The sequence below is a fragment of the Rhinolophus sinicus genome, linkage group LG02 (assembly GCF_036562045.2).
Source record: "Rhinolophus sinicus isolate RSC01 linkage group LG02, ASM3656204v1, whole genome shotgun sequence".
Taxonomy (NCBI): Eukaryota; Metazoa; Chordata; class Mammalia; order Chiroptera; family Rhinolophidae; genus Rhinolophus; species Rhinolophus sinicus.
The window spans coordinates 58,426,382-58,449,527 of NC_133752.1; the positions used below are offsets into that span (position 1 = coordinate 58,426,382).

The 23,146-nt window shown below is 39.0% G+C and overlaps 1 protein-coding gene and 1 non-coding gene across 7 annotated transcripts in view; one reads left to right on the forward strand and one right to left on the reverse strand.

The window, feature by feature from the left end:
• SLC4A4 (solute carrier family 4 member 4) overlaps positions 1-23,146 on the reverse strand; it is a 343,152-nt gene that overhangs the window by 271,503 nt on the left and 48,503 nt on the right. For all 6 annotated transcript variants that reach the window (XM_019757100.2, XM_074324475.1, XM_019757101.2 and 3 more), the window contains one exon: positions 5,065-5,244. In XM_019757100.2, the coding sequence (XP_019612659.2) occupies positions 5,065-5,244 (180 nt within the window). The remainder of the gene's footprint in view (positions 1-5,064; positions 5,245-23,146) is intronic.
• Positions 1,210-1,283, forward strand: TRNAI-GAU (transfer RNA isoleucine (anticodon GAU)). The gene has a single exon. It is a non-coding gene; the product is annotated as a tRNA-Ile (tRNA).

Below are 23,146 nucleotides of genomic sequence, written 5' to 3' on the forward strand. Positions count from 1 at the left end.
GCATACAGATTTATTTGGGGGATATGCAAATGGCATAACAGAAAATTTAAAGAAAAAAAGAAGAAGAAGAAAACGAAAGAAATCTTACTTCATAATATCAGAATTAGGGGAATTAGGGGTCTTCACCGAAAACATTTAAAAATCAAGAAAAAGCAGAAATGCACCGAGAAGAGTAAGGTCAGGGGGAGGGCACAGGGGTATGCACTGGGAAAAGGGTAAGTCAAATGACAAAAGTCCAGATAAACTTGGCTCTTGTGAAAAGCTCTTCTGGCCATTTACCTGGAAGCACTAAACAAGAGCTACAACCATTTCTCTGTTTCAGTTTCCTGCATGTAATAGGCTCACCCACGGGCATCCATTGTTCCAGGCTGACAGAACAATGCTCACCAGCATAGATCCATCAGCTCTCATACACAGCCAAAGAGCTAAAAAAGGATTCCACAGACCGAATGAGTGTCTGTGTGCATATACCTAGCAAGATGCTTCTTCCACAGGCAAGGCATACGTGAGCAAGGCAGTTAGCACCCCAGGCACTGATGCACATTCAAGCTTGTCAAGAAATATATCGCACCTCAGACCAATATGCTGAACAGGGTGTTCCATCTGTAGCTCTGTTCCCTAACAATTTACACATCTTCAGAGTCTCTGCAGTCACAAAGCGGCCTGTGAATCCCCCATAAATATCCAGGACACTAACAAAATGAGAAGGATAGAGGCCAAAACCATCTCTAGTGGGAAGCTGTGTTTCCAGAGCCTATCTCATCAAGGACCACCTTCCCACCCACTATCTGGGCAACTCTCAGAGGATGGCAGCTGCTACCTTAGGGGGGAAAAAAGTGCACCGTGGAGGAGGCAAAAGGATTATTTTTAAGAAAGAGCACAATCTAACTTTTCTCTCCACCACCCACTCCACACCACCTCCTCATTCCCTTGTCTTTCCTCCTACTCGCTCTTCCATTTTACTTTTCTTCCCCAGCCTCTCTCCCCACTGCTCATATACCAACCACACTTGTCACACGTTTCCTTCTCTGTGTCCCAAGTTGGGACACCAGCTCAATACTACATTGGGAAGAAGAGCAGCTTTGCAAGCACGTGGAGTTACTGCTGAGCTCAGAGGGGAAAATAAAGCTAGCTAGCTTCCTTCCTCAAAGCATCAAAAGTGTGAGAACCAAAACATGCGTTCACTTTTTAGAAGCCCTGTCTTAGGGTGGCCGGTTAGCTCAGTTGGTTAGAGCATGGTGCTGATAACACCAAGGTTGCCGGTTCGATCCCTGCATGGGCCACTGTGAGCTGCACCCTACTTAAAAAAAAAGAAAAAAAAAAGAGCCTCTAGAAGCCCTGTCTTGACACCAAAACCATGGAGAAAAGAAAATGAATCTGTGTCATAAGCTAAACGAACCCATTAATCATATCATCTTCCTCATGTGCCTAAATACTGGAAGACATTTGGCTTATTTTTTCTTACAAATGCCCTTCAGTATTCAATTCCATGCCTCTTTAATAAGGCTTCTGAAGCTCAGGTGGCCGAGTTTTGTGTGGAGTCGTGAGCATTTTTAAGTGTACATGATGAATCCATGCGCCCAGTGGATCAATTTCTTCCATCACTTGTGCATGACAAGCAGTTCAACACACCTGGGAGCCATCTACCCAGGCCAAAACACCACTGCAGCAATGGTTAAAATAATGAGGCATTTTCCAAAGCAAAATAATTAAAAGTTAGAATCAGATTTACATGGCAAGGGAGGAAAGCAGAGTAGGGAGGTATAAAGATGATTTGCAAGGATTAAAAACAAGAAAATCAGCTGAACCTTTATCTGTAATGTAGGAAATATTTAGACAAATAAAAGCAATGCTTATGTCTTTCTCTGTAGTAATCAATCCATTCAACTACTCTTCAGTGAGCATTTATTAAACATATACTATGCACCAAATACTGTGCCAGACATAACATAGTTAACAAATCTAATCCCTGCACTCGTGGAGCTTACAATCTAGCATGAGCACAAGACAAAACTGTAGGCTCACAAAATCACAAGTTGGTACATGTATTATGAAGGAAACAAATATGGAGCTGCGAAAGAATAACACTGGAGAACACACATTAGATAGAGTAGTAAGGAAATCAGCTCAGAAGAGACAAAATTTTAAAGCTGGAACATAGAGGAACAGAAATGCTAACCGGGACAAAAATGGGGTGACTATTCCACAAAGACAGAGTTACATGTGGAAAGGCCCTGAGGCAGAAAAGGTTTGGGCACCAAAGAGCTGAAAAATCAGTGTGGCTGAAGTAAAGTTAGCAAGGAGAAAATGACAGGGCATGACTGTTGAGACACTGTGGGCCATGATTCCCAATCAAGATTTTAATCTAAGGACAATAGGAACTTTTCAGCAGAGGAATTTCATGACCCAATTTACACTTTATGATGATCACTGTTGCGTCTTTTTGGAAAAAGACTTGACTAGTGGAGCCTATTGCACTTGTCTGTACAAGAGATGACAATTCTCTGAACCAGAATGTGGAGGCCAAACTTTTCAGTAGTAGACAGATTCAGACGTATTTCAACAAAAGTCACTGATAGATTGCATATGGGGGTGATAGCGAGGAAAGAATCAGAGATGATTCTCATTAAGTTACTCCATTTACATGTGGGGCTTTTTCAGAAGAAGCGTCACCTGATACAATGTCAGGCCCATACTAGAATCTGCTCTACAGGTCATGGTATGTCTACAGACACAAGTTAACTCCAAAACCCTAGATCCAAGAGTAACAGAAACTGTGTGTGGCTGTTCTTGAGAAACAATAACGACATACTAAGTAGATATTTCAGTGAGTTTTCCCGTAAGAATTTTGTCATGTTGGTGCCAGGGCCCTGTAGCTTCCCCAAAATCATAGTTAAATGTCCTGTATCTGAATGTAACAAATGTAACATTTTAAGTAGAACTGCACCAGATAAACCAGCTACCAATCCATCTAATCTCCAAGATAACCACTGGAGAAAATATACAGTAATTTCTGAGAACCTTCATGTCAAATTGGATGACTCATGTCAAATACGTCCAAGGCATATTACAGCATACCTTATTGACTAGCAGGAAAATAACTAACTATAAAATGCAAATTTATAAATAATTTCCTTATGATCACTGAACAATTTGGTCCTTAACAATGGTCTCTCAATACAATCACTTCCAGAAGCAAGTATACAACACCACAGTGCAGTATTCCCCAGGGAGGAGACCTCTGAGGGAAAAGAGAATGTTTATTGTACATGCTGTACTCAAACTGTTCCCCAAATGCCACAGGAAGCAACAGTAGTCCCATGGTAGACACACATTCGATCTCACTACCTTTCTGATCCATTCATTACCTATTACTGACTTGGTATCAAGGCCATAGTAGTTTCCATTGCCTTTCCTACAAAGCTGGTACATAATTATCATCTCAAATCCCTTGGCCCATTGTCTAGGTGAGCGTCTCTCCCTTTTTAGTATTTATAGTGATGATGCACTCTTGTTCTTAAATTGCAGATGAGAGATGACTATGAGAGAGACAGAGAGATCATACATACAGTCTGAGGAGAGCACCTCTGGTTCTGGCTCAAGCCTTGCCGGAAAAGATAGCAAATCAAGATAGACAGTAGTAATTTATCTGGAAAGGGATGTTATCTTTTGTACTTCCAGACTATTAACTGTGACCTTTTTTATCTGCATTTCAAGGACTTTACTTGAAACAGACCCCTCCACCCCCTTTTTTTTTAGTCAATATGTGAAGGATTCCTTTCAGAAAGGCTCTACCTTAACATTCCAATGCAAAGTACATAACCCTTGCCTCCTGCCCTCTGGTTCTTTCTAAGTCTTACATTTATTCCAACACCTTTAAATTTCAAGTTAGTGGTCCATGTCCAAACTCTCCTCAAATCGTTTATCTTTAATTTGGAGGTCCATCTGTAGTGCCCTTCGCAGCATAGTACCTCTCTAGTTTCAAAACCACCTGCTCAATTCCAATGGTGAGACTATAAAAGATTCACAGATTCACATCACTACATTTTGCACCTTCTTTAACTCTGTGAATTCACTTTTCAACACTCCTGAGCTGTTAATTCTAATTTGGTCTCTCATCACCTGCAATGACTGAACTGGATCTTCATCTGGGCTACCCCAATGCATTCTATGGCAGGTTCCGTATTTCTGCAACTGTAGCAAAAAGATGAAGAATGTACAGAGCTCTGCCAACATGAAAAGCTGTCACTATGTAACGGGTGTTGGGGAATCTCCCAAAGTCGGCACGTGTTTCTACTGCTTCTCCCTTCTACTGCACATACTCATTCTCACTTCAGACACAGTTACTCAGAGAGCCAAATATTCTCCACATCAAAAACAATGTACGCATGTACCTAAACACACAGCCCACCCAACTACTTGAATCCAAGGGTGTTCTCTGACTTTCCACTACTCTGTTGTCAGTACCACTTCTATCCAAAGTATGATATCTAATATGTCCAACATTTCGAAAGCTGTGTCATTCTACATTCTTCTCTGCCTTAGGGATGCTTTTCCATTATTCCTTTTTAAATCATTGACTGGCCCACAATCTGGTTAAATGTCACCTATAACCCAGTAAGTATCATCTATATCTATATCTATGTACATCTAAACGTAATTATATATATATCAAATGCTCACCTTGACCTACTATCTCAATAGAGCCTATTTCTAAGCAGAAATAATCCAAAATCTTATTGAAGAATCTTCCAGTTGCTGTTGATTACTGTAGTTAAATACCATCTATAATATTCTGCCCTGTTTCCCTAATCAAAATACAGAACACACAACCATGCCTAAATATTGTTAGATCTTTTCTGACCAACTCAGAATTTTTACCAAATCTCCTCCTAGACCAACTCGTTAGGACAACAAAAGCATCTCTGTAGACATTATCCTTTAGAGGAGACCCTCCCCGCATTACTGGGTCCCTCCCCATTGGCAACAAGATACTAAAAAGTGTCCTTCCCAAGGGTGTGGGAGTGAGGCCGAGAGAGGCCCCAGCACCCAGAGGGCACTCACTGAGCGGCTTGAGGATGCTGCTGCTGGACTCATCGGCGTTTTCCACATCTGACTTGTCAGAGTAATTCTCAGAGATTCTCTCCTTTTCCTTCTTTTCTTTGTGCCCTGTCTTTCTCTTGTGACGTCTCCTTCTCCTGTAGCTCTTCGGCACATGGACCCCAATATAGATGGTGTGGTGGCCTAAAGGAAAGTACACAAATCACCACTCATTTCAAATCTGCTGCATATAAATTGCACAAGATCCACAGGTCAGAAAAAAAAATGTCTTGCATTCAACCTTACCATTCTGTATTTGACAAATAAATTCAAACTGGAAAAATAGAACCCCTCCCAATTTTCAATTAGCTAGCGTATAATTCAACCTGTTGGTTGGCACTAGGATTCTGTGAGGACGTCCTTTAGTTGCATCCAGATAGATGACTTTTGTTTAGGAAAACCAAAAAATACCAAACCGGAAATCAGAAATTCCTGATTTTAGTCAGACCTCTGCCATCAATGAGCTATATGACCTTGACCATGTCCCTTAATCATTCATCATGTATAATGAGAGACTTAAATTGGGTAACTCTCAGATGCCCTTCCCATTCTAACCTCTGTGTTTATACTCAAAAGGGTGCTGAAAAAGAAGGTCATGAAGCAGCAAAAAATAAAGATCTAACTTAAAGTTCATGAAGTCATTCTTCTGGGGATAAGGTTTTACACTAAAACTTTTTTTCTTTCTTTCTTTTTTTTAATTTTTTTTTTTTTTACCCAATCAGCAGAATAGAGATTTAGAACTGGGACAAACTGAGAAAAAATAAGACATACTTAGAAGGTTTTAGAAATACTCAAATGTTCACACTAGGAAGCAGCTAAAATGAATGTCAGCTACAGTGCCACTCTCATTTTTTCTTTTTTTGTTTCCAAAAGTTTCTAAAAACTGGTTGCTGCAATGATAAAAATAAACCTAGCCCAGCAAAAATTGCCTTGAAGAGAAGGGCATGAGGAAAAAACATTGTGAAATGCTTTTAGTTCTCTCGATGGAAGGAGCTGCAAAACTGACAAGTGATATTAGTTTTACAAAATCTGATAAGATAGAAAAAAAAGAACTCAAAGTTCCAACATCTTTTTTTTTTTTAATTGGTAAACTTTTACTTTCACTTTATGCACAGCATAACTTCTGAATGTGGGAACCACCATTTGAGGAGTAATATGAAACTTCTTTTTATTTTTTTAACTACAGGTTAGATTATCTCATCTATCGGTTTCCTCTCCCATTCTGGAATTATTCCTTAATGACCATTTACAGTGCCACAGATAATATCACACACTTACATGGAATACTTGAACATGGAGTATGTCTGATATAAATTGCTGTGAATTACTTTCCACAGTAACTCATTAGCCATATCTAAAAATACCATTAATTCACAGGGGTCTTCCCTTAAACTGCAAGGATTAAAACAATTATATCCTCCTTCAAGAAAGAGGCTCCAAGGAAGGAATGCAGAACCCTAAGTGAATGGGTTAACATTCAAAAGAAAACATCTGATGCTTGAAATGAAGTTGGAGACATCTACATAATGCATGAACCTCCCCACCCCCACCCCCCACACACACCAATTCAAATACTACAAAGTACCATCAAATTCTCCTCACAGAATGAGTACCAATGAGAAATTTATCATGTCTAACCATTTGCAAGCAAATTGTTCTCATGGGAAAGTTATATTACACTAGGAAGTAGGAAATGTCTCAGAAACAATGTGAATTAAGTAACAGTGTCAATTGTTTCCTGTGCTCCAGTTACTGAGGGCGTCCTGCAGCTTTATCTCAAGTCACACAATATATGTAAGCAAAGCCAACCAATTTCTTTAGTAAAGCAAACACTGAAAGCTTGGTTGCCTTCATTCAGTAATTAGGAAAACATCATGAAACAACAATAAGAAATTGGAAATGTTTTAAAACTTGTCACATTAAATATTTTCTACATTTTATTAAATAATGGCAACTAAGAAAAAAATGGCAGTTAAGCTACATTAGTTACAGTGATGTTATATGGATAGATTTTTGTATTATTATTTACCCAAATCTGTATAGTACAACTGATAAATCAGTTAAAGGACACTCTGTATGGGCTGGTACGATTTTAGGGTAAGATTTCGTGCTATAAAGTGTTGTCCACCAAATGCAAGAGTTTGGGCGATTCAGAAAGTGAGCTTTCGAAGCCCATGGAGAGGAACGTACCTTACCTTTTGGAATCTAATTTGAGTTGTCCTCACCACAAAGCAGAGCCATTTTACTCCCATTGTGATCACAGCCCTCCTCCCTGCCTTGTGAGTAAGAGTTGGCTTATCCTCATTTCCTCTGGCTCCTGCCTTAGATGCCTTCCCCCACTCACTTTGTCACACACTTTCAGACAGGTGCGGAAGCTTTCAGATATGATGCCGGGCTACGAAATGGGGTTCCTTTCAAGCCAGCACAAATTTCAGGCATTTTTTATCAGCTTTACTGAGATATGATTTACATGCCACAAAATTCACACATTTTAAGAGTAGAGTTCAATGATTTTTAGGATATTTACAGAATTGTGTAATCATCACCGTAATCCAATTTTAGAACATTTCCATAATTTAAAAAGACACACACACACACACACACACACACACACACACACGCCGTGCCCATTTGAGTGCTTAGAAAAAGTGCCAGGTTCTGGCTAGGTCTGTTTCCACTCCCTCCCCATACAACTGCTCTTTGCCATTTCTGATACTGTCAGTGACCGCCTGTGGAAAACTACAATTCTCTGGTACCCACATGGCTATGAACTTTTCATAGAGGTCCTTACAGCACAGTAAAATACAATATTCCCTGAGTGAGGAAGATACTGCCTTCCAAGAGCTGCCAGAGGAAATCACGGCAGTGAGCTGAGCAATCCAAAACTCAAAGCATCTTCCTGCTCCTCTCACACATTACTGGTATCTAAAGTTTCCTTTTCTATCATGTGTTCAGATAGAGGAAAAGGAACGCGGTCCTGAGGTTAAACAAACCTTCAGGAACTCAGGGACAGGGCCTGTGTTTCATCAATTACTTCTCGACCTCTCTCCAAATCAGTTTCTTTGTCCATGCGGACAGCCTTGCTTTAGTGAGTGGGGCTTAGGCATGTTTTCTCAAGGTGATGACCAAATATTTCATAAGCTGTATGTGCTAAGTAACAAAAATACCAAAAGTAAAATGAGTTAGAATGGCAGCATTCTTACCACGCCCACAGAACACCGGTCTTTAGGATCAATAAAATCAGCATAACTGATAGCTAGGCTATTGTTGATAAGACTCTTGTAGGTGGATCTCAACATTTGTTTTCATTAAAATATCTTTACCTGTCTCAGAGATATGTCATGAAGCTTGATGGCCATTTTTTAAATCACAACTCACAAAATGACAGCAAGCTCTTAGGAAAGCCATAAAGATTGAGGGTGTAGTTTTATTTTACATGTAAAATGAAAATGAGAAAGTTGACAGACAAGCTTTCCAATCCAGCAAGAGTCTACAAAACAGGAAGACACTCAAAAAATCAGGGACAGTGATCTGCCTAACTTACAAGGGAAGTTTAGGCTTAAAAAAAAAAAGTTATCTGCTAGATATGTCAATAAAACTGCTTCAAAGGTAGTATAAAAAGGAGCAAAAATGTTTTTTAAATAACAATAATTCATAAGGAAAAGGTGATGGGTTAAAATGTTATTAAAATAAAGGTTACATTCTTGATACTCAAAATTTTGTAGGTTAAAACTACTAGAATTTATATTTGATGGTATTCATTTAAGTGTGAGTCAAAGGGCATTCGGTCCTTGATCTGGCAGTGGCCTCAGTATCATGTGTTCAAATAAATACCCTGCATGCCTTCCTCTGACAGATGGTGCAAATTCCCCACAAACTCTCAATGTCTTGGGAATATCTCACAACCCATCCCACAGCTGGTACGACTGGACAGAAAACATGGTTTTCCGGGTTATCTCTGAATGTCAGAAATTATCACCAGATGATCCTTGTTTCTTCCCATCCTCACCTGCTCCACCTCATTTGGAAGCAGAAGTATTGGGAAGCTATGATGTCCAGTTCTCCCACTTCCTACGCTATTTCTAAACTAACCGCACTGATAGTTGCTATTACTACGTTTTCAGGCCAACAGACAATGCTTTTACTTAGTAACTCTATAGTCATTCAAGTTAAAGAGGCCTTCACAGAGACCCACTTTCCTACCAGGGATGATTTAAGACTTTGTAGAATTAAATTCATCAAACCAGAAAAGGGTTTTGCACCAGCCAGCCAAACATTCTCTAGAGGACTGAGTGGTTAACATACGTCTCTACATGCAAAGTAGATCTATTAGCTTCTTTCGGATACACATTGCTGTGTTTACAGTACACACAGATGACAGAAACTATTTATGAGTACTTACAAATGTGCCAGGTTCTGGCTGGGTCTCTTATATCTATTTCCTCATGCAATCCTCACAACTGCACAAATTAAATACTGTTATTATCCCCACTGTAAAAGCAAAGAAACCAAGGTTCAGGGAAGTCAAGGATACTGTCACCAGTTAGCTCATAAAATCCCACAGGAGAACTCTCTCTCAGATGTCAGTATTAAGACTAATGAGCACTTCTTCACTGCTTTGGTGGAGTTTTGTTGTAATATATACAATATTTATACTATCAGTCTTACAACTGATTGTTTCCTTCCTCATGCTGACTACTAGAAATAGAAGAGACAAATCTCAGGCCAATCTCTAGTGGGCAGACAGTTTCGTGACATGAATTTTATATACTAACCTCATTCTTCCAAATTTTCAACTGTTATTTTCCCTTCACACTAACCGTTTTGGAATAAGGTAATATATAAATATTGTCTTTAAACCAAGATGTCAATATTGTGGGTAGAGGATGGAGATATCTGGAGGTAGCTGTGAGGGAGGCAGATTTTTGGGCAAAAATTTCACCTGTCTTCTGGTGATCCTTTAGCTAGATCTAAATCTATAGGTCTAAATCTTTGCCCAGAAATCGACATTCCCCCACGGCCACCCCCAGCCATCCCCATCCTCTACCCTCAGCCTCCTCCATACATCCTCCTACGAGTACATAATTAAACATGGAGGGATGTTCTGAATTTGATTTTTATCCACAGGATTGCTCTTCATATAATCAACTGAATTTCTTTTCTCTCTAGTTTAAAGCAAAGATTCCAAAACACTTGGCACTTATATCATTCTTTTAGAACTAATTAGCAATATCCCCAAAATATAACTTAAATACTGCCTTCCCTGGCTTATCTAAAGTAACCTGTTCTACTGGCAAGATGCCATGTTGTGGCTATTGCCAAGAGGGATGTACGAAGGGAAGCAAAATTGAGAGATATTTGTTATTTCTTTTTAATTATAAAATGAAAAATGTAGAAGAGGCAAAGACCCTGGATGAGTGATAGATTATACAAAGATGCTATAAGAACTTAACTTCTTGAGCCAAAAATAATAATAATCTCCACAATTTTTTAGAAGAATCCTTAAATAGAACCATAGTGTTAAATCCAGATGCTGCAGAGATTGCGTGTGTGGCACTTTGTATAATGAGAAATGGGTCAGCATATATAATCCTAAACACTTTAATAAGTGAAATACAAATAATTTGTTAGCTTATTACTCACAAACCCGTAAGAGTGTCCACAAGCAGCTCTAATAAGCTATAATGAAAGTAACATCGCTAAGTTACTTGGGCATAAATACCAGCTCATGAAAAGAAAACACCCTTCGAAAGGCATGGTGTAATTTCAGTTAACTGGGGGCATGTCAGCCCTTGTGAAATGTTTTCATGAGGATCCACATTTCAAACATACATACTGCTCGGGACAAGGAATGGTTTCTATTTTTTTATTTTGAATAGGGGCAACTTTTCACATAGAAAAAAATAATGCATACATTTATTAGTAGATAATTACATACTACATGTGTAATTTATTTATAGATCATTTTGGATGCTGATGAGTAAATTATTGTAATTAATGCTACTGATTACACTTAGGATCAGGCATGCAAGGAAATAAATACTAAACACAATGAAAAAACAGGGAAATAGTTTTCTTCCCACTGAACTGCATGGGAATTTTGTTCACTGATAGCCTCTCAGAAATCCTTCAGGTGACCTGAGGTTCCCCAAGCAAAACTGATAAGAAATCTCAACTTGTTTACCTGGTGTTTGTTGAGCACAGTACTTTTAATATTTAATATTTGATGATCACGATGATAACAATCTCTAGGAAAACAACAGCTACAGGGAAAAGGTCTTGAAAGGGAGTCAACTCCTGTCCTTTAACTCAGGAAGCTTCTACACCTGCCTTTTCAGTGCTCGTATTTAGCAAAACACTTCTAAATTCTTCAGCTAAGGACCCTGACACCATACACTGAAGTTAAGTTTCCATTACAGTTTCCATTACTTATAGCTGATAAGAGAGGCAAACAGTGACCAGCACTATAAAAAGTCAAAATCAGTGGATGTTTATAAAGAAATACAACTTGACTATGTTCAGTGATCATAAATTACTTGAAAATATGTAGGCTAGGATAACCACTTAAAAGGTACTATGGGAACCTACCTTAATGAATAAACAGAACTAAAAGTCACCTTATCTTTTATAAACAGCAGTTCTTGAAGTGCTTCACCATCTCTAAAAAATTGATTCTCCAAAGTAATTTTAACCTTGCTCTTGCAAAATCTCTTTTACATTCATATCTACAGATATAAAATATAACCTATATTTGTACCTCTGTATTTATAACTATATCTCTCTATACAAAAAATCTGTACCATTTCTTTATAGAGGGAGAGATACAGCGACAGAGATTTTTAAAGACAATGCAAATCAGGTAATGTTGATCACGTGTCTCCCACTGTGTCTGGTACACAAAGGTGCCCCATAAGCATTGATCCTATTTCTCCCTTTCCCTTTCCAAAGGAGAAAAAACAAAGCACCATTTCTCATTTCCACCTGCCTGGAGCCCTGATAATAACTTTTGAACCCGCTCTGTTCTCTAGCAAAAGCACTCCAGGATATTCACCCTGAGGAGGACAAAATAACCAACTGTAGGCCAAGTCTAACTGGTCCCCTGGTCAGCTGCTTCACTCATACAGTTTGTTCAACAGAAACCTTTCATAACCTCAATCTCCCCTCACTTTGCCCAGAAGCAAGTGCCGGCCAGCCCCACCCTGCCCTGGGTAGATTGTCCCCTTGAGTTTTCACAAAGTGAGTGCTGACCCCCAGGAACTGGGTTTGTTGGTCCTTTTACTCGACTGAACAGAGTAGAGAAGAGCCAAAAAGCCTGGGAAGGCCAGTGCCAGGCAGAGAAGAGCTAAGGGCGAAGAGGAACCACCCGACAGAAAGAGAGGAACCACCACTCATCCTGACACCCCAGAACCCCAAGAGAGCAGGCGGATTTTAATGTGCAGTACACATGCAGTCAGAAAAAATCCACCTGTGAGCCAGACACCGGAAAACTGACCATTTTCATTTTTCCTCTTATCACCATTTGCACAACTGAATGGGAAGTAGAGTTGGAAGAGAGAAAACAATGGCTAACCTAATAATGGTCACTGATAACTGCATGTGCAATTGCAGCCAGCAAAGCAGCTTAGAGAGACACATAAATGCAGACATTCACACTCTCATCCTAACCACACTGTCCATCCCTGACTCTATCATGGTTTCCCTTTTAGTATTGACCTAAGCCCTGGCTGGGCAATAGGAAGAACAGTCTTTAGTTGCCATGGACAGATAATCCACCACCTAGTTAATGCATCAATGGCTGATCGTGTATCAAATATTTAATATTAGTTCATATAATTACCTCCATTCACACCCCTGCAATATTGGTGAGACATGGAAAATGACCAAGAACTAGGGAAAGTTATAAGAGACTGAAGTTAACCTAGTTAAACCCAATCCCAGAAGCTTCATGACTACGGTTTTCCATAAGCACCCACAAAAGAGAATGGCATTCACAAACAGAACGGCACATAATTATACTTTCAGAGTTTAAATGACCTTAAACATCACCTGGTTCAACCTCTTAATTTACCAGTGAACCAACTAAAGCCCAATAGTCAGTTGATGACATAAAGACCGGGACTCTTGGCCGTCCTGGGTGTATAGATTTCCTTTCCCACCTTCCCACTACCGTGGTACCAGCCCCCACCACACCTCCCATCTTGCACTGTCTGCAACACACAGCCAAAATTAAAAAAAAAAAAAAAAAAAGTCTTTTCAACTTAGTAATTACCTAGTTACATAGAAGAAAAAAGGGCTCGGGAATTCTCTGAAAATGTTTCCCTCTTATAATCACAGGACAAGTTTAAGGCCACAACCCTTAGAGCCGTAAGCTGCCCCAGAATATAAGGATGTTCTGGCTGTGACATCTGCCCAGTGACGACCTGCAGTCATTCAACCATGAGGCCAGCCAGGCTCACGTCTTCTTTCTGTCTCACCTTTTCATAAGCCACTTTCCAACAACTTAGTCTTCTCCTTTCAGTTCTTCCCCCTTCTACTCTTCCAGGTGCTGCTTCTAGTGCTCATCCATCTTTCTTTCTAAATTCCTTTCCCCTTCCAGAGGTAAGAGACCTCAAGCATACTTTTTTGGAATTAGCACCGCCCTGGGCAAGTCAGAAGGCCTGGTCTTTATCCTTGTTTTTCCAGTTACCGTTGTGTTTCCCCAAAAAGAAAACCTAACCAGAAAACAAGCCCTAGCATGATTTTTCAGATGACATCCCCTGAACATAAGCCCTAATGCATCTTTTGGAGCAAAAATTGATGTAAGACCTGGTCTTATTTTCGGGGAAACACAGTATAGTGTTACTGCAAGCAAATCACTTTAACCTCCCCGGGGCTCACCTATTCACCTGTAAGGTGAGAACATTGAGCTAAATTTTCTCTAAGATGCTTTCTAGCTCTAAAAATTCTATAACAATTCGAAGTATTTTAATTGGTTAAGTGTAATGGAGCACATGGAGGGAAAGGCCAAACGTTTTCTACCATTTCTCAGTCTCTTCCCAACTTCTGACAGCTTTCTCTTCAGACACTCTTCAATCTACTCTAATTTGACTCTTTCCTTACAATGCCACCCAAATTGCTAACAAAAGCCGCCAATTGCCTTCCTTCTGCCAAATCCACTGGCTACTTTTCTATCCTCATCTACCTGACTCCAAGCAGTATTCAACACTGTCAATCACTTGCTTCTTATTGAAAGTGCTCTTCTCTTGGCCTCAAAGGCACACTCTTCCTGGTTTTCCTCCAGCTTCTATGACTGCTCCTCTCAGTCTCCAAATGTTAGCACTTACAGAGCGCAGTCCTGTCCTTTTCTCACTCTTCCATTAGCCAGAGGTCTCTTTTTAAATGCAAATTTTGTCTTGACACTTCCCTGCTTAAAACCCTCGGCAATGGCTACCCAGTGCACACTCAATAAAACCCTCTATCTTTAGCATATCATAAAAGGCCATGGCTTATGTGTGTCCCAGCCTCCTGAAGAGGACCAAAGTTTTGCCTCCCCAAATGTGCCTTTTGGAATATTGATTTTAAGCAGGTTATCAAGAAACAGAAGACTCAGAAAGAACCTTGACCCTCCCCCTTTCCTACCTAAGAGATTAAGATGGAAAAGCTGCTCCAGGAAGGGAATCTTAGCATATCCCCCCTACTGTTAGATAGGAAGGATCCAAGCAGGGGCCTTTTAGCTAGATTACCCCCTTGAGTCCCATTATTTCTGGATTGCTTACCAGGAATTTGTTTACCAGGTGTTCAGCTCTGTTAACTACCTGCAAGTGCCTATTTCCCCTTGGAAATCCCAGACCTCTGCCTCTTTTTCTCTTTTGTCCATAACGTACATATAAGCTTCAACTGCCCGATGCATTTCAGGTCTCATTCTTATGGCCCCCCTGAATGTGCCTTTGTATAATAAACGTTGGACATTTCCTTCTGTTAATCTCTCTGAAAATCTGAATATTAGGCCAGCTAAAAGAACTTAGAAGGTGGGAGGAAAAAACTTTTTTTTAGCTTCCACACAACTCAGGCCACTCTCCCTATTCACATAGTCCAGCCATGCAGACCTTAGTTCCACTTCTCAAATAGGCCTACCTCTTTCTCACCTCTGTGCCGTTACACATGCTTGCCTGTGATGCTTCCCTCGTTCCTGATGCTTCCCTAAATTCCTCTTCATCTTTTAGGTCTCAACGTAATGTCCCTCTATGGGAGACATATACTCTTATTATACTCTGGTCTCCCACGTAAATTCACCCACGTACATGATACGCTCTCTAAATTATCATGTCAACTAACCTTGTGTCCTTAAATAATGACTGGTTGATTTGTCTAAACATTAACTGTGGCATATAACATAACTGGAATTATATTATCATATTCAGTGATACACGTGAGCCTAGAAAGGCAACATGTTAGAGCTTATATTTGCAACTTTTCTTACCATTTTCACAAGCTTAAAGGAAAAAAAAGCACTATTGGTCAGTTAAAGTTCATTAGAACAGTTAACATAACATGAACCAAATAATGTGTTGATTACCGGATGTCAGTATTAGCTTTCATCTGAAAGCATTCAGCGCAATCACAGCAACCACTAGTGAGGAAGTGTGCATAAAGACAAATTACCTATAGGACTATATCCAAAGGAGATGATATCTTAAATTCATAGGGTTTATTCTCGGGAATTTCAAATTAGTTTCAACTAGGAAACAAGGAGGTGCAAATGCTATTTCTTTATGCAAAAAAAAAAAAAAAACACAAAAAAACCCCACAAGATTCAGAAATTAAGTAATTTGTCAGTGGTTTAGAGCAAATATCAAAGTATTTCTTAGGTACTTGCCAAGAATCCTTAGAGTATCTCTGGTAGGTGGGTGAGGAGACAGGTTAACTGCCGTAGGCATGACGGAAATGTAACTACACAACCACGATTGTCCCCGTGCCATCCAAATAGGTAGGGCAAAGTCAGGAACAGAAACAGATCCTGCAGTTTCTGGTTCTCCACTATGTTCTCTAACCCACGACACTGCCTGAATAAAAGCACCTGAACAATCAGATTCTGGGTTAGTTTGTTAAGTACGTGTATCAACTGTATTCAGTTATGAGTTTTCATTGTACATCCAAGACATTTTCTTTATTTTTCACTAGGGATAGAATCACTTGTTGAAAACTTAATCGGGCTGGGTTGGTGATTTAACCAATTATACATGTGTGATTCTGGCCCTCTAAAGCCGATATATTGGCTGATGCTATGAAAATGCAGAATCTATTTTTTTTTTTTTTCAGAATCTATTTTTATTTCCAAAAGTTTGGGCCTAGTAAAAGTTATTGAGCATTCCACCATGAAAAGAGTCAATAAAATAATGTCTCAAGATGTTTAAGTAGAGTCTGTTCTCCTTTCCAAGTCAACAGAATACAAAGAAAGGTGAACACATTGGATAAAGCACTGAAGATAGCTGCCTTCTAATTCTAACACTATGGAAAGGTAAAAACAATAACCAGATTGAAAAAGCTCTTGCAGCTATTCAGAGAAGGGAGTTATTTCAGTCACATTTATGTACTGTTGATTCAGTGGATGTCACTCACCACCCTCCCTACCTTCACCTTCATCCCACCCAGCAATCAGCAGCTTCGGGGTACAATGTTTGTAACCTTCTGTTAACTCCTGTCATGACAGGCACTCACCTCACTCCCCTAGACGCCGTCAGCCAAAAAATAAAAATAAAACATAACAACAAAATCCCACCAGCAAGCTCACCACAGTAACTAAAGCGACTCGGGTGGGCCTTAGGCAGCTTTTTTCTCATCTTACTCTATTCTCCCTCAGCAGTCACAATTCTCAATTCTCCCAGTGATTCTGAATCTTGTGAGGGTAAAAATGGGGAAATATTTAGCTCAGGTTTGAATATATGGTATTATGTCTATAATATTGCATACTCTCATTTAATTGACACCTAAATTACATAATAGCCTGTTTGTGTACCATATAAAATATGTTGCTATATGTTACATATACATCTAATAGACAGTGAATCCTCTTCATTGGTGGAAAAATACTATACACTTAAATCTGCTTTCCAAAAGGAGAAAATTTGCATGCTTTATTAGGCAATGGGCATGTATTTTACTCTGTATACAATTAGGGTTAATATACCTCTTCTTGGAAAAGAAGGTAATTTACCAAATTCGGGGCAATGTGCATTGGACCAGTGTAACCATGAAAATCAGATCTCACATCCAGAGCTTCAAGGAATCAGAATGAGTCCAAAGGGAAACAGACAGCAGGGCTTGGGAACCTTCCCTTGACCAGTCTAACTTGTCTTTTCCAATACAGGAAGCAGTAGGTAAGTGTGGTTATGAAGGCAAAGGTTAGCTATTAGTAAAAATAAATTAAGCAAATAAAAATCATTTAGGCCAGTTACAATTTCTGGAATGATATTAATTATTGGTGAAAATGAAAATTATTGGGGAGACTATTATCAATCAGAAACAAAAAGAAGAGAGTGGTAGAGTATAAAGCACGCCTATTCCTAATGCCACGTACAACAAAATATTGTTCCTGCTAACTACCCAAACAGTTCTACGGTGAATGGCATGTTCTATTATTTCCATTTGACAGAGCAAGAAATCCAAACTCCAAACTGTATATTTCATCCTTCACTTATGTAATGATTCGGCAATAGAGTAACTTTTAAACTTTCAATCCCAAACTGATGCTTAGCCACTCTGCTTTAACAACACATGAATAAAACAAATGATAGAGACTACCCCCAAAAAATACCAAACAATGTATCTCCAAAATATGACCAGATACAAAGCTTCTAAAAATAAATTTAATCTATTGACAAAATTGCTGAAAATGTATCACTTCAGAATTTCTGGATCCTTGCAAAACACAACCCAAGTACCAAATTCAATTTTTTATAGCTTACTGCCAAAAAAGAATGTAGACATCTAGGACAGAAAGTGGCTTCAATTAGTATGGCCTTAGCCCATACTAATACCAGGGAATTCTCTACAATTGGAAAAACTCTGGGAAGGGATGTCTGATTTCAGTTTCAAAAAACCATGGCATTATCATCAGATTTCCTTGATGCTGAAGAAATCTGTATACAAATAGTATTTAACCTCACTGACACAGCAGGAGGTGTCAGACAGCTCCCCAGCTAAGTGCTGCCTACTTGAGGGCCTCTCACAGGCTTTCAGCTAAGGCCATGAGGAGAAAGAAGCAGGGCCTTGGGAAAGGGCTATAGTGAGCTCAACCTGCTCTAGAAAACCCAAGTTACTATTTATATATCAACCTTTAAACACCTCACCACATTTCTTTAAAGCTCTCCAATGTGTGGGTACATTGTTTCTTCTGAGAAGGCTTTTCCTTCAGCAATATTTGCTCAAGTGTTTCCTCTGTACACACTGTTTCTGAGAAATTAGAGTGAACAGCAGAGAAGAGGTCAGCAAAATGCAACCGGACACTTATACCCAGCGCTCAGAATAGCCCCAGCCCCAACTCGGCCCCTCCCTTCCCATCCAATAGGTTTTCATTCACTCCTTCTCAGCAATTCAGTTTTTTACCACTGTAATTATTAACAAATGTGTACCAGGCCCCAATTTTTCTTTAGAATAATACCTCCTCCAATACACATAAATACATCATCATCATATTCTCTAGTGAAAAATAGGTTTAAGTCATTATGATTTCATGTCTGTAAAATGTTGAGATCCTGACCTCCAAAAAGACAAACGCTACCATTTCATCATTTTAGTCTCTCTCCTCAAAAGGTAGAGAGGAAAAGGAGGGAAAAGAGTAAGGCAGAGGTGCTTTGGAGGCTTCTTCTTCTTATAAATATAAATGTATAAATGATATGTCAATGATCTTTGCAAAATCAAACAGGAGTTAACAGCAAGGACAGGAACACTAGAGACTGTATCATCTCATTTGATTACAAGTACTGAGAATGACATTTCTAACTAAAAATTTAAACAAAGAATTATATAAAGTAATTCTACATATTCTTCATTTAGTTTCTATTATGTATTTATTCACTCTTCCTTTTAACAAATATTTGGTAAATATTTACTCTGCTCCGGGGTGTCCTACTTTTTTACTTTTATTTCCCTAAAAATAATCCTCCTGCAAATTCCATGCATTTTTAACAAAACTCTCCTAATGCCCATCAGTAGACATGGGAATCTGCAAAATTATTGTTCCATTTGGACAGTTGGCAGCTCACTTCCTTTTGGCGTTGGTTTTGAATGGAAGAGGAAAGCCACCACAATACATCATAGTAGCTATGAGAGCACTGATCAGACTTCAGAAACGGAGACACATTTCAGCCAATATTGTCTTGCTGTACTTTATGCTTCCTGAGTTGCTGGTTAGACTTGATGTTAAGAAAAGGCCCCTCCCCATAACGTCCAAATTGCCAACGCTTGCCTTGCTGGGGAGTTACCTAGCCCTGCAGAGCCAAGGCCTTATCTCAGAGGATAAGGTGGAGTTTGCTCTTTTCCCCTATTGCGAAATATGAGACTATTAAGTAATCTGTTTACATCATACAGATCCAAAATCCTGGTTGACTTTTTTAAGGATAAAACATCCATAAGAAAAAGCTACCTGGTACTCTTTCTACCTACCTCAACCTTGGTTCACCCCACAAAAATTTGTCAGTTTTCCCTGTCTATACATGTGTTTGAAATGAAAACCGAGTGTTGTTCTCACAGTTGGCATTTCTGGGTCATTCTGGTCACATCAATTTGTCATCTACAGACCAATTATATGAAAGTGTCTAGGCTAGAGATGGAGCCTTTTGGTACAGAAACAAATATATCAGAAATGTTAAAATATTTAAATGAGTTTACCCACAGTAACCACTTTGTGCCTAAAATGTTAACTTTACAAAACCGACTGTAACTAGTGAAAGAACAGATATTAAAGCTTCTCTTTATTTTAAGGATTAAAAATTGACACTTGGTTTCCTTTTTGAAGAGTATCTCTTTACACCACTAACACAAATGTATAAGGCAAATTATGTGAAAACAAGATTTAGTTCTTTAAATATATCCCACATAGGTAAATGTATTATTTAAACAGCAGATGACTCCTCTTCTGACTCACTATGCTTAGTGAGTTTTGCAGTTGATGGTTTCTATTGAGCTTTCAGAACGTGGATTAAGTGTCACATGCCACCCACTGAGAGTAAAGTTGAACCAGGTGAACTGAGGGTGTGGTTGGAAGTCTCAGTCTCTCTCCCCTTCTCAGAACTACCACATTAGAAGGAACTATGAGAGAGCCTCTGGTTCTTCTCATCTTCAGGCTGAGCTGAAGGCAATCCCCCACAAATTTGGGGAACCCTAAGAAGAACTTTAAAAGCATGAACGTTTCAAAGTAACTAGGGCTTCTGGACCTTACTCACCCTAGTAATCACTTAATGGGAGTGCACCTTATTTGTGCCAATTATTTCAAAAATCTCATTTTTATTTTAGGTTTACTTTTGCCAAGTGTGCTGTAATACGCTTCAGTTATGTTTACCCCAGAAGCAAGAGAAAGATAAAAAAGATACTTGGATAAAAAGAAATATGTTTGATAAAAGAAATGTAAGGTGTTCCAGCTCCTTGCCCTTTGAATTTCTGATTTTTAAAACGGGAGCACTTACTTCTACCATAAATGTACCAGAACTCAGTTACTTCCAAATAGAGATAACAGTTTGCTTTCCTTCAAATACACCCTTCTCAATGCAATTTAAAGTAGGGCATAGACTATGTCCTTGAGGAATACATTACCACTCACAATACAAATCCTTATTAGAGGTGTTGACAGTTGAGTCATCTGTTTCTTCATCCCCAACCACTGAGACCATGGATAAGCCATCAAACCCATGTCCATTTCAACTTCTTTATACTTTCACTGAGAGTTACTATACAATGTTAGTGCTTCCACCCCCACCAGATGAAGCCAGGTGAGAAAATGGGAGAGTCAACAGGGTGGGCACTGAATTAGAAACTAATAGTTCTGAATTGTAGTTTCAAGACTTGTACTATAGAGGAGCCTGTGCTGTTGGATGTTCTCCACCAAATAATGACACCATAAACAGCCATCCTTCAGGGCCTCAGAATTCAACAACAAGCAACTATTTAAAGATGCCTTGAAAGAAATGTAATTAACTCAGGCTCCAACCAACATGGAAGATGCTCATTAAAATAAAAGTCTTATCTGAACAGGAAAATACACAGAATCCATATGGCAAGTTTAATCACCACAAAGCCAAGCAATTTTACAGATATTTCTACCAACTTTTGTTGTCTTTTTTGTTTCTCTTTTAAATAAAACTGGCTACAAATTTGTGTGCTATTCATTACATTGTTGTCTTAATTTCTGTGCCTGAAAATCAAGGGAAATACTTCAGGAAATAAACTTAATCAAAGCCTTAAGAAACCCATGTACAATATCAAACTGCAGTAAGATGCTGTCAATCCTAAGACCTTATAAACTCAAGAAGTGATTTACATCTCCTGGGAACTTAGCTAGAACATTCTTCTCAAGGAACACACACACACACACACACACACACACACACACACACACGCCATCTCATTCTCAAGCTGCCTCACTGATTTTTCTACTATAATTGTCCTGAAACTGTGGAGTATTCACTCAATCTACAATGTTTCTTACATCCACATGCTATACAACTTTAAGATTCTTATCTCCTCTTTGACACTGGGACAGTGACAAAGTCACCACAATGGAGAATTTACATCATGGGTTACAAGAATCCTAAAACAAAAGTTTTACTATTTTGCTTTCCTTAACTTGACATTTTCCCACAGTCATGTTGTAAAAGTGCAAGGAACCCATAAAACAATATGAAAGAAAATATTGTAGTTTCCTTTTTCCTAAGAAGCTTAGGTATCAAATTCTTATTACTTGCAAGAGCATAAATGCGGGAAGTAGGGAGGTGGGGGGGGAACCAACCCTTCAACATTACATGGTCAGAAGAAACTTACTAAGGAAACGTGAGAGAAAACGCACTGTCACACTGTTCAAACTATTCCAGGTGGCACCGGAGCGTCACTTGCCTGGGACCAGTTGGTTGAGGAATCACTCCAGAACACACAATACCTACCCCCTCTTTCCTGACCGCACCGCCACTTTGGTCCAAGTTTTGGTAGGCCTTAAATGTTTACCAAATGGCATCAATCAGACTACAGTTTCCAAAACAGTAATGAATTGTCTCTCAGGTGATTTTTAATGGCACAATTTATGACATGGTTCACCTAAGTTTCATTTAACTTTATGCGTACTGATTGTCTTTTTAAATCTCATTATAAGTATTAATAAATACCTATGTATTTGTGATGCCTTCACATAACTACTTTAATAAATATAAATTAAGCCCTGTCTTCTCACTGCCAAATAAACAGTATTATTCCCGCATTATTGATAAGTCAAGAGAAAAGACAAGGCACAATGAGAATATCACAGTGTGAGCTAAAATTTAACTCTCATTTGGTGTTTAACGGGCACTGGGGAACATCAGCAAAAGACGTCCTGAAGGTTTTTTAAGTACAACGTGCTTGTCCATCTTTTCCTAACTGAGACTCATCCATGATTACCATTCACATATCCTCAGCTTAGCCCCATTTTGCTGGCAACAATGGTGTCATTCTCTGCAACACCTGTTTCTCTACCCTGCAAGCTGTAAGGGAAAAGATTAGACGATTCAACCAAATACATTTCTATAAATCTAACTAACACCTTCCTTGAATTAGTCATTGAAAGGTGGTTCATATTATCTGGCAAAATATTTATTTTTCACGAAGAGGCATCACTAACATAGGTACCTGCTTCAAAGGAAGCCCCCTCCCCTTTATTTTTAAACCATGCAGTACTACACTGACTGAGATTCTGATGGCACAATCAAGTTCTTAAAATTACTCTGTGTGTTGAAGCAAAATGTGGAGATTAATCAAACTCCATAGAAAAGCTTTGGTTTTTAACTTCAAAAATAAAAGTTACATGAACTGTATGTAACTTATC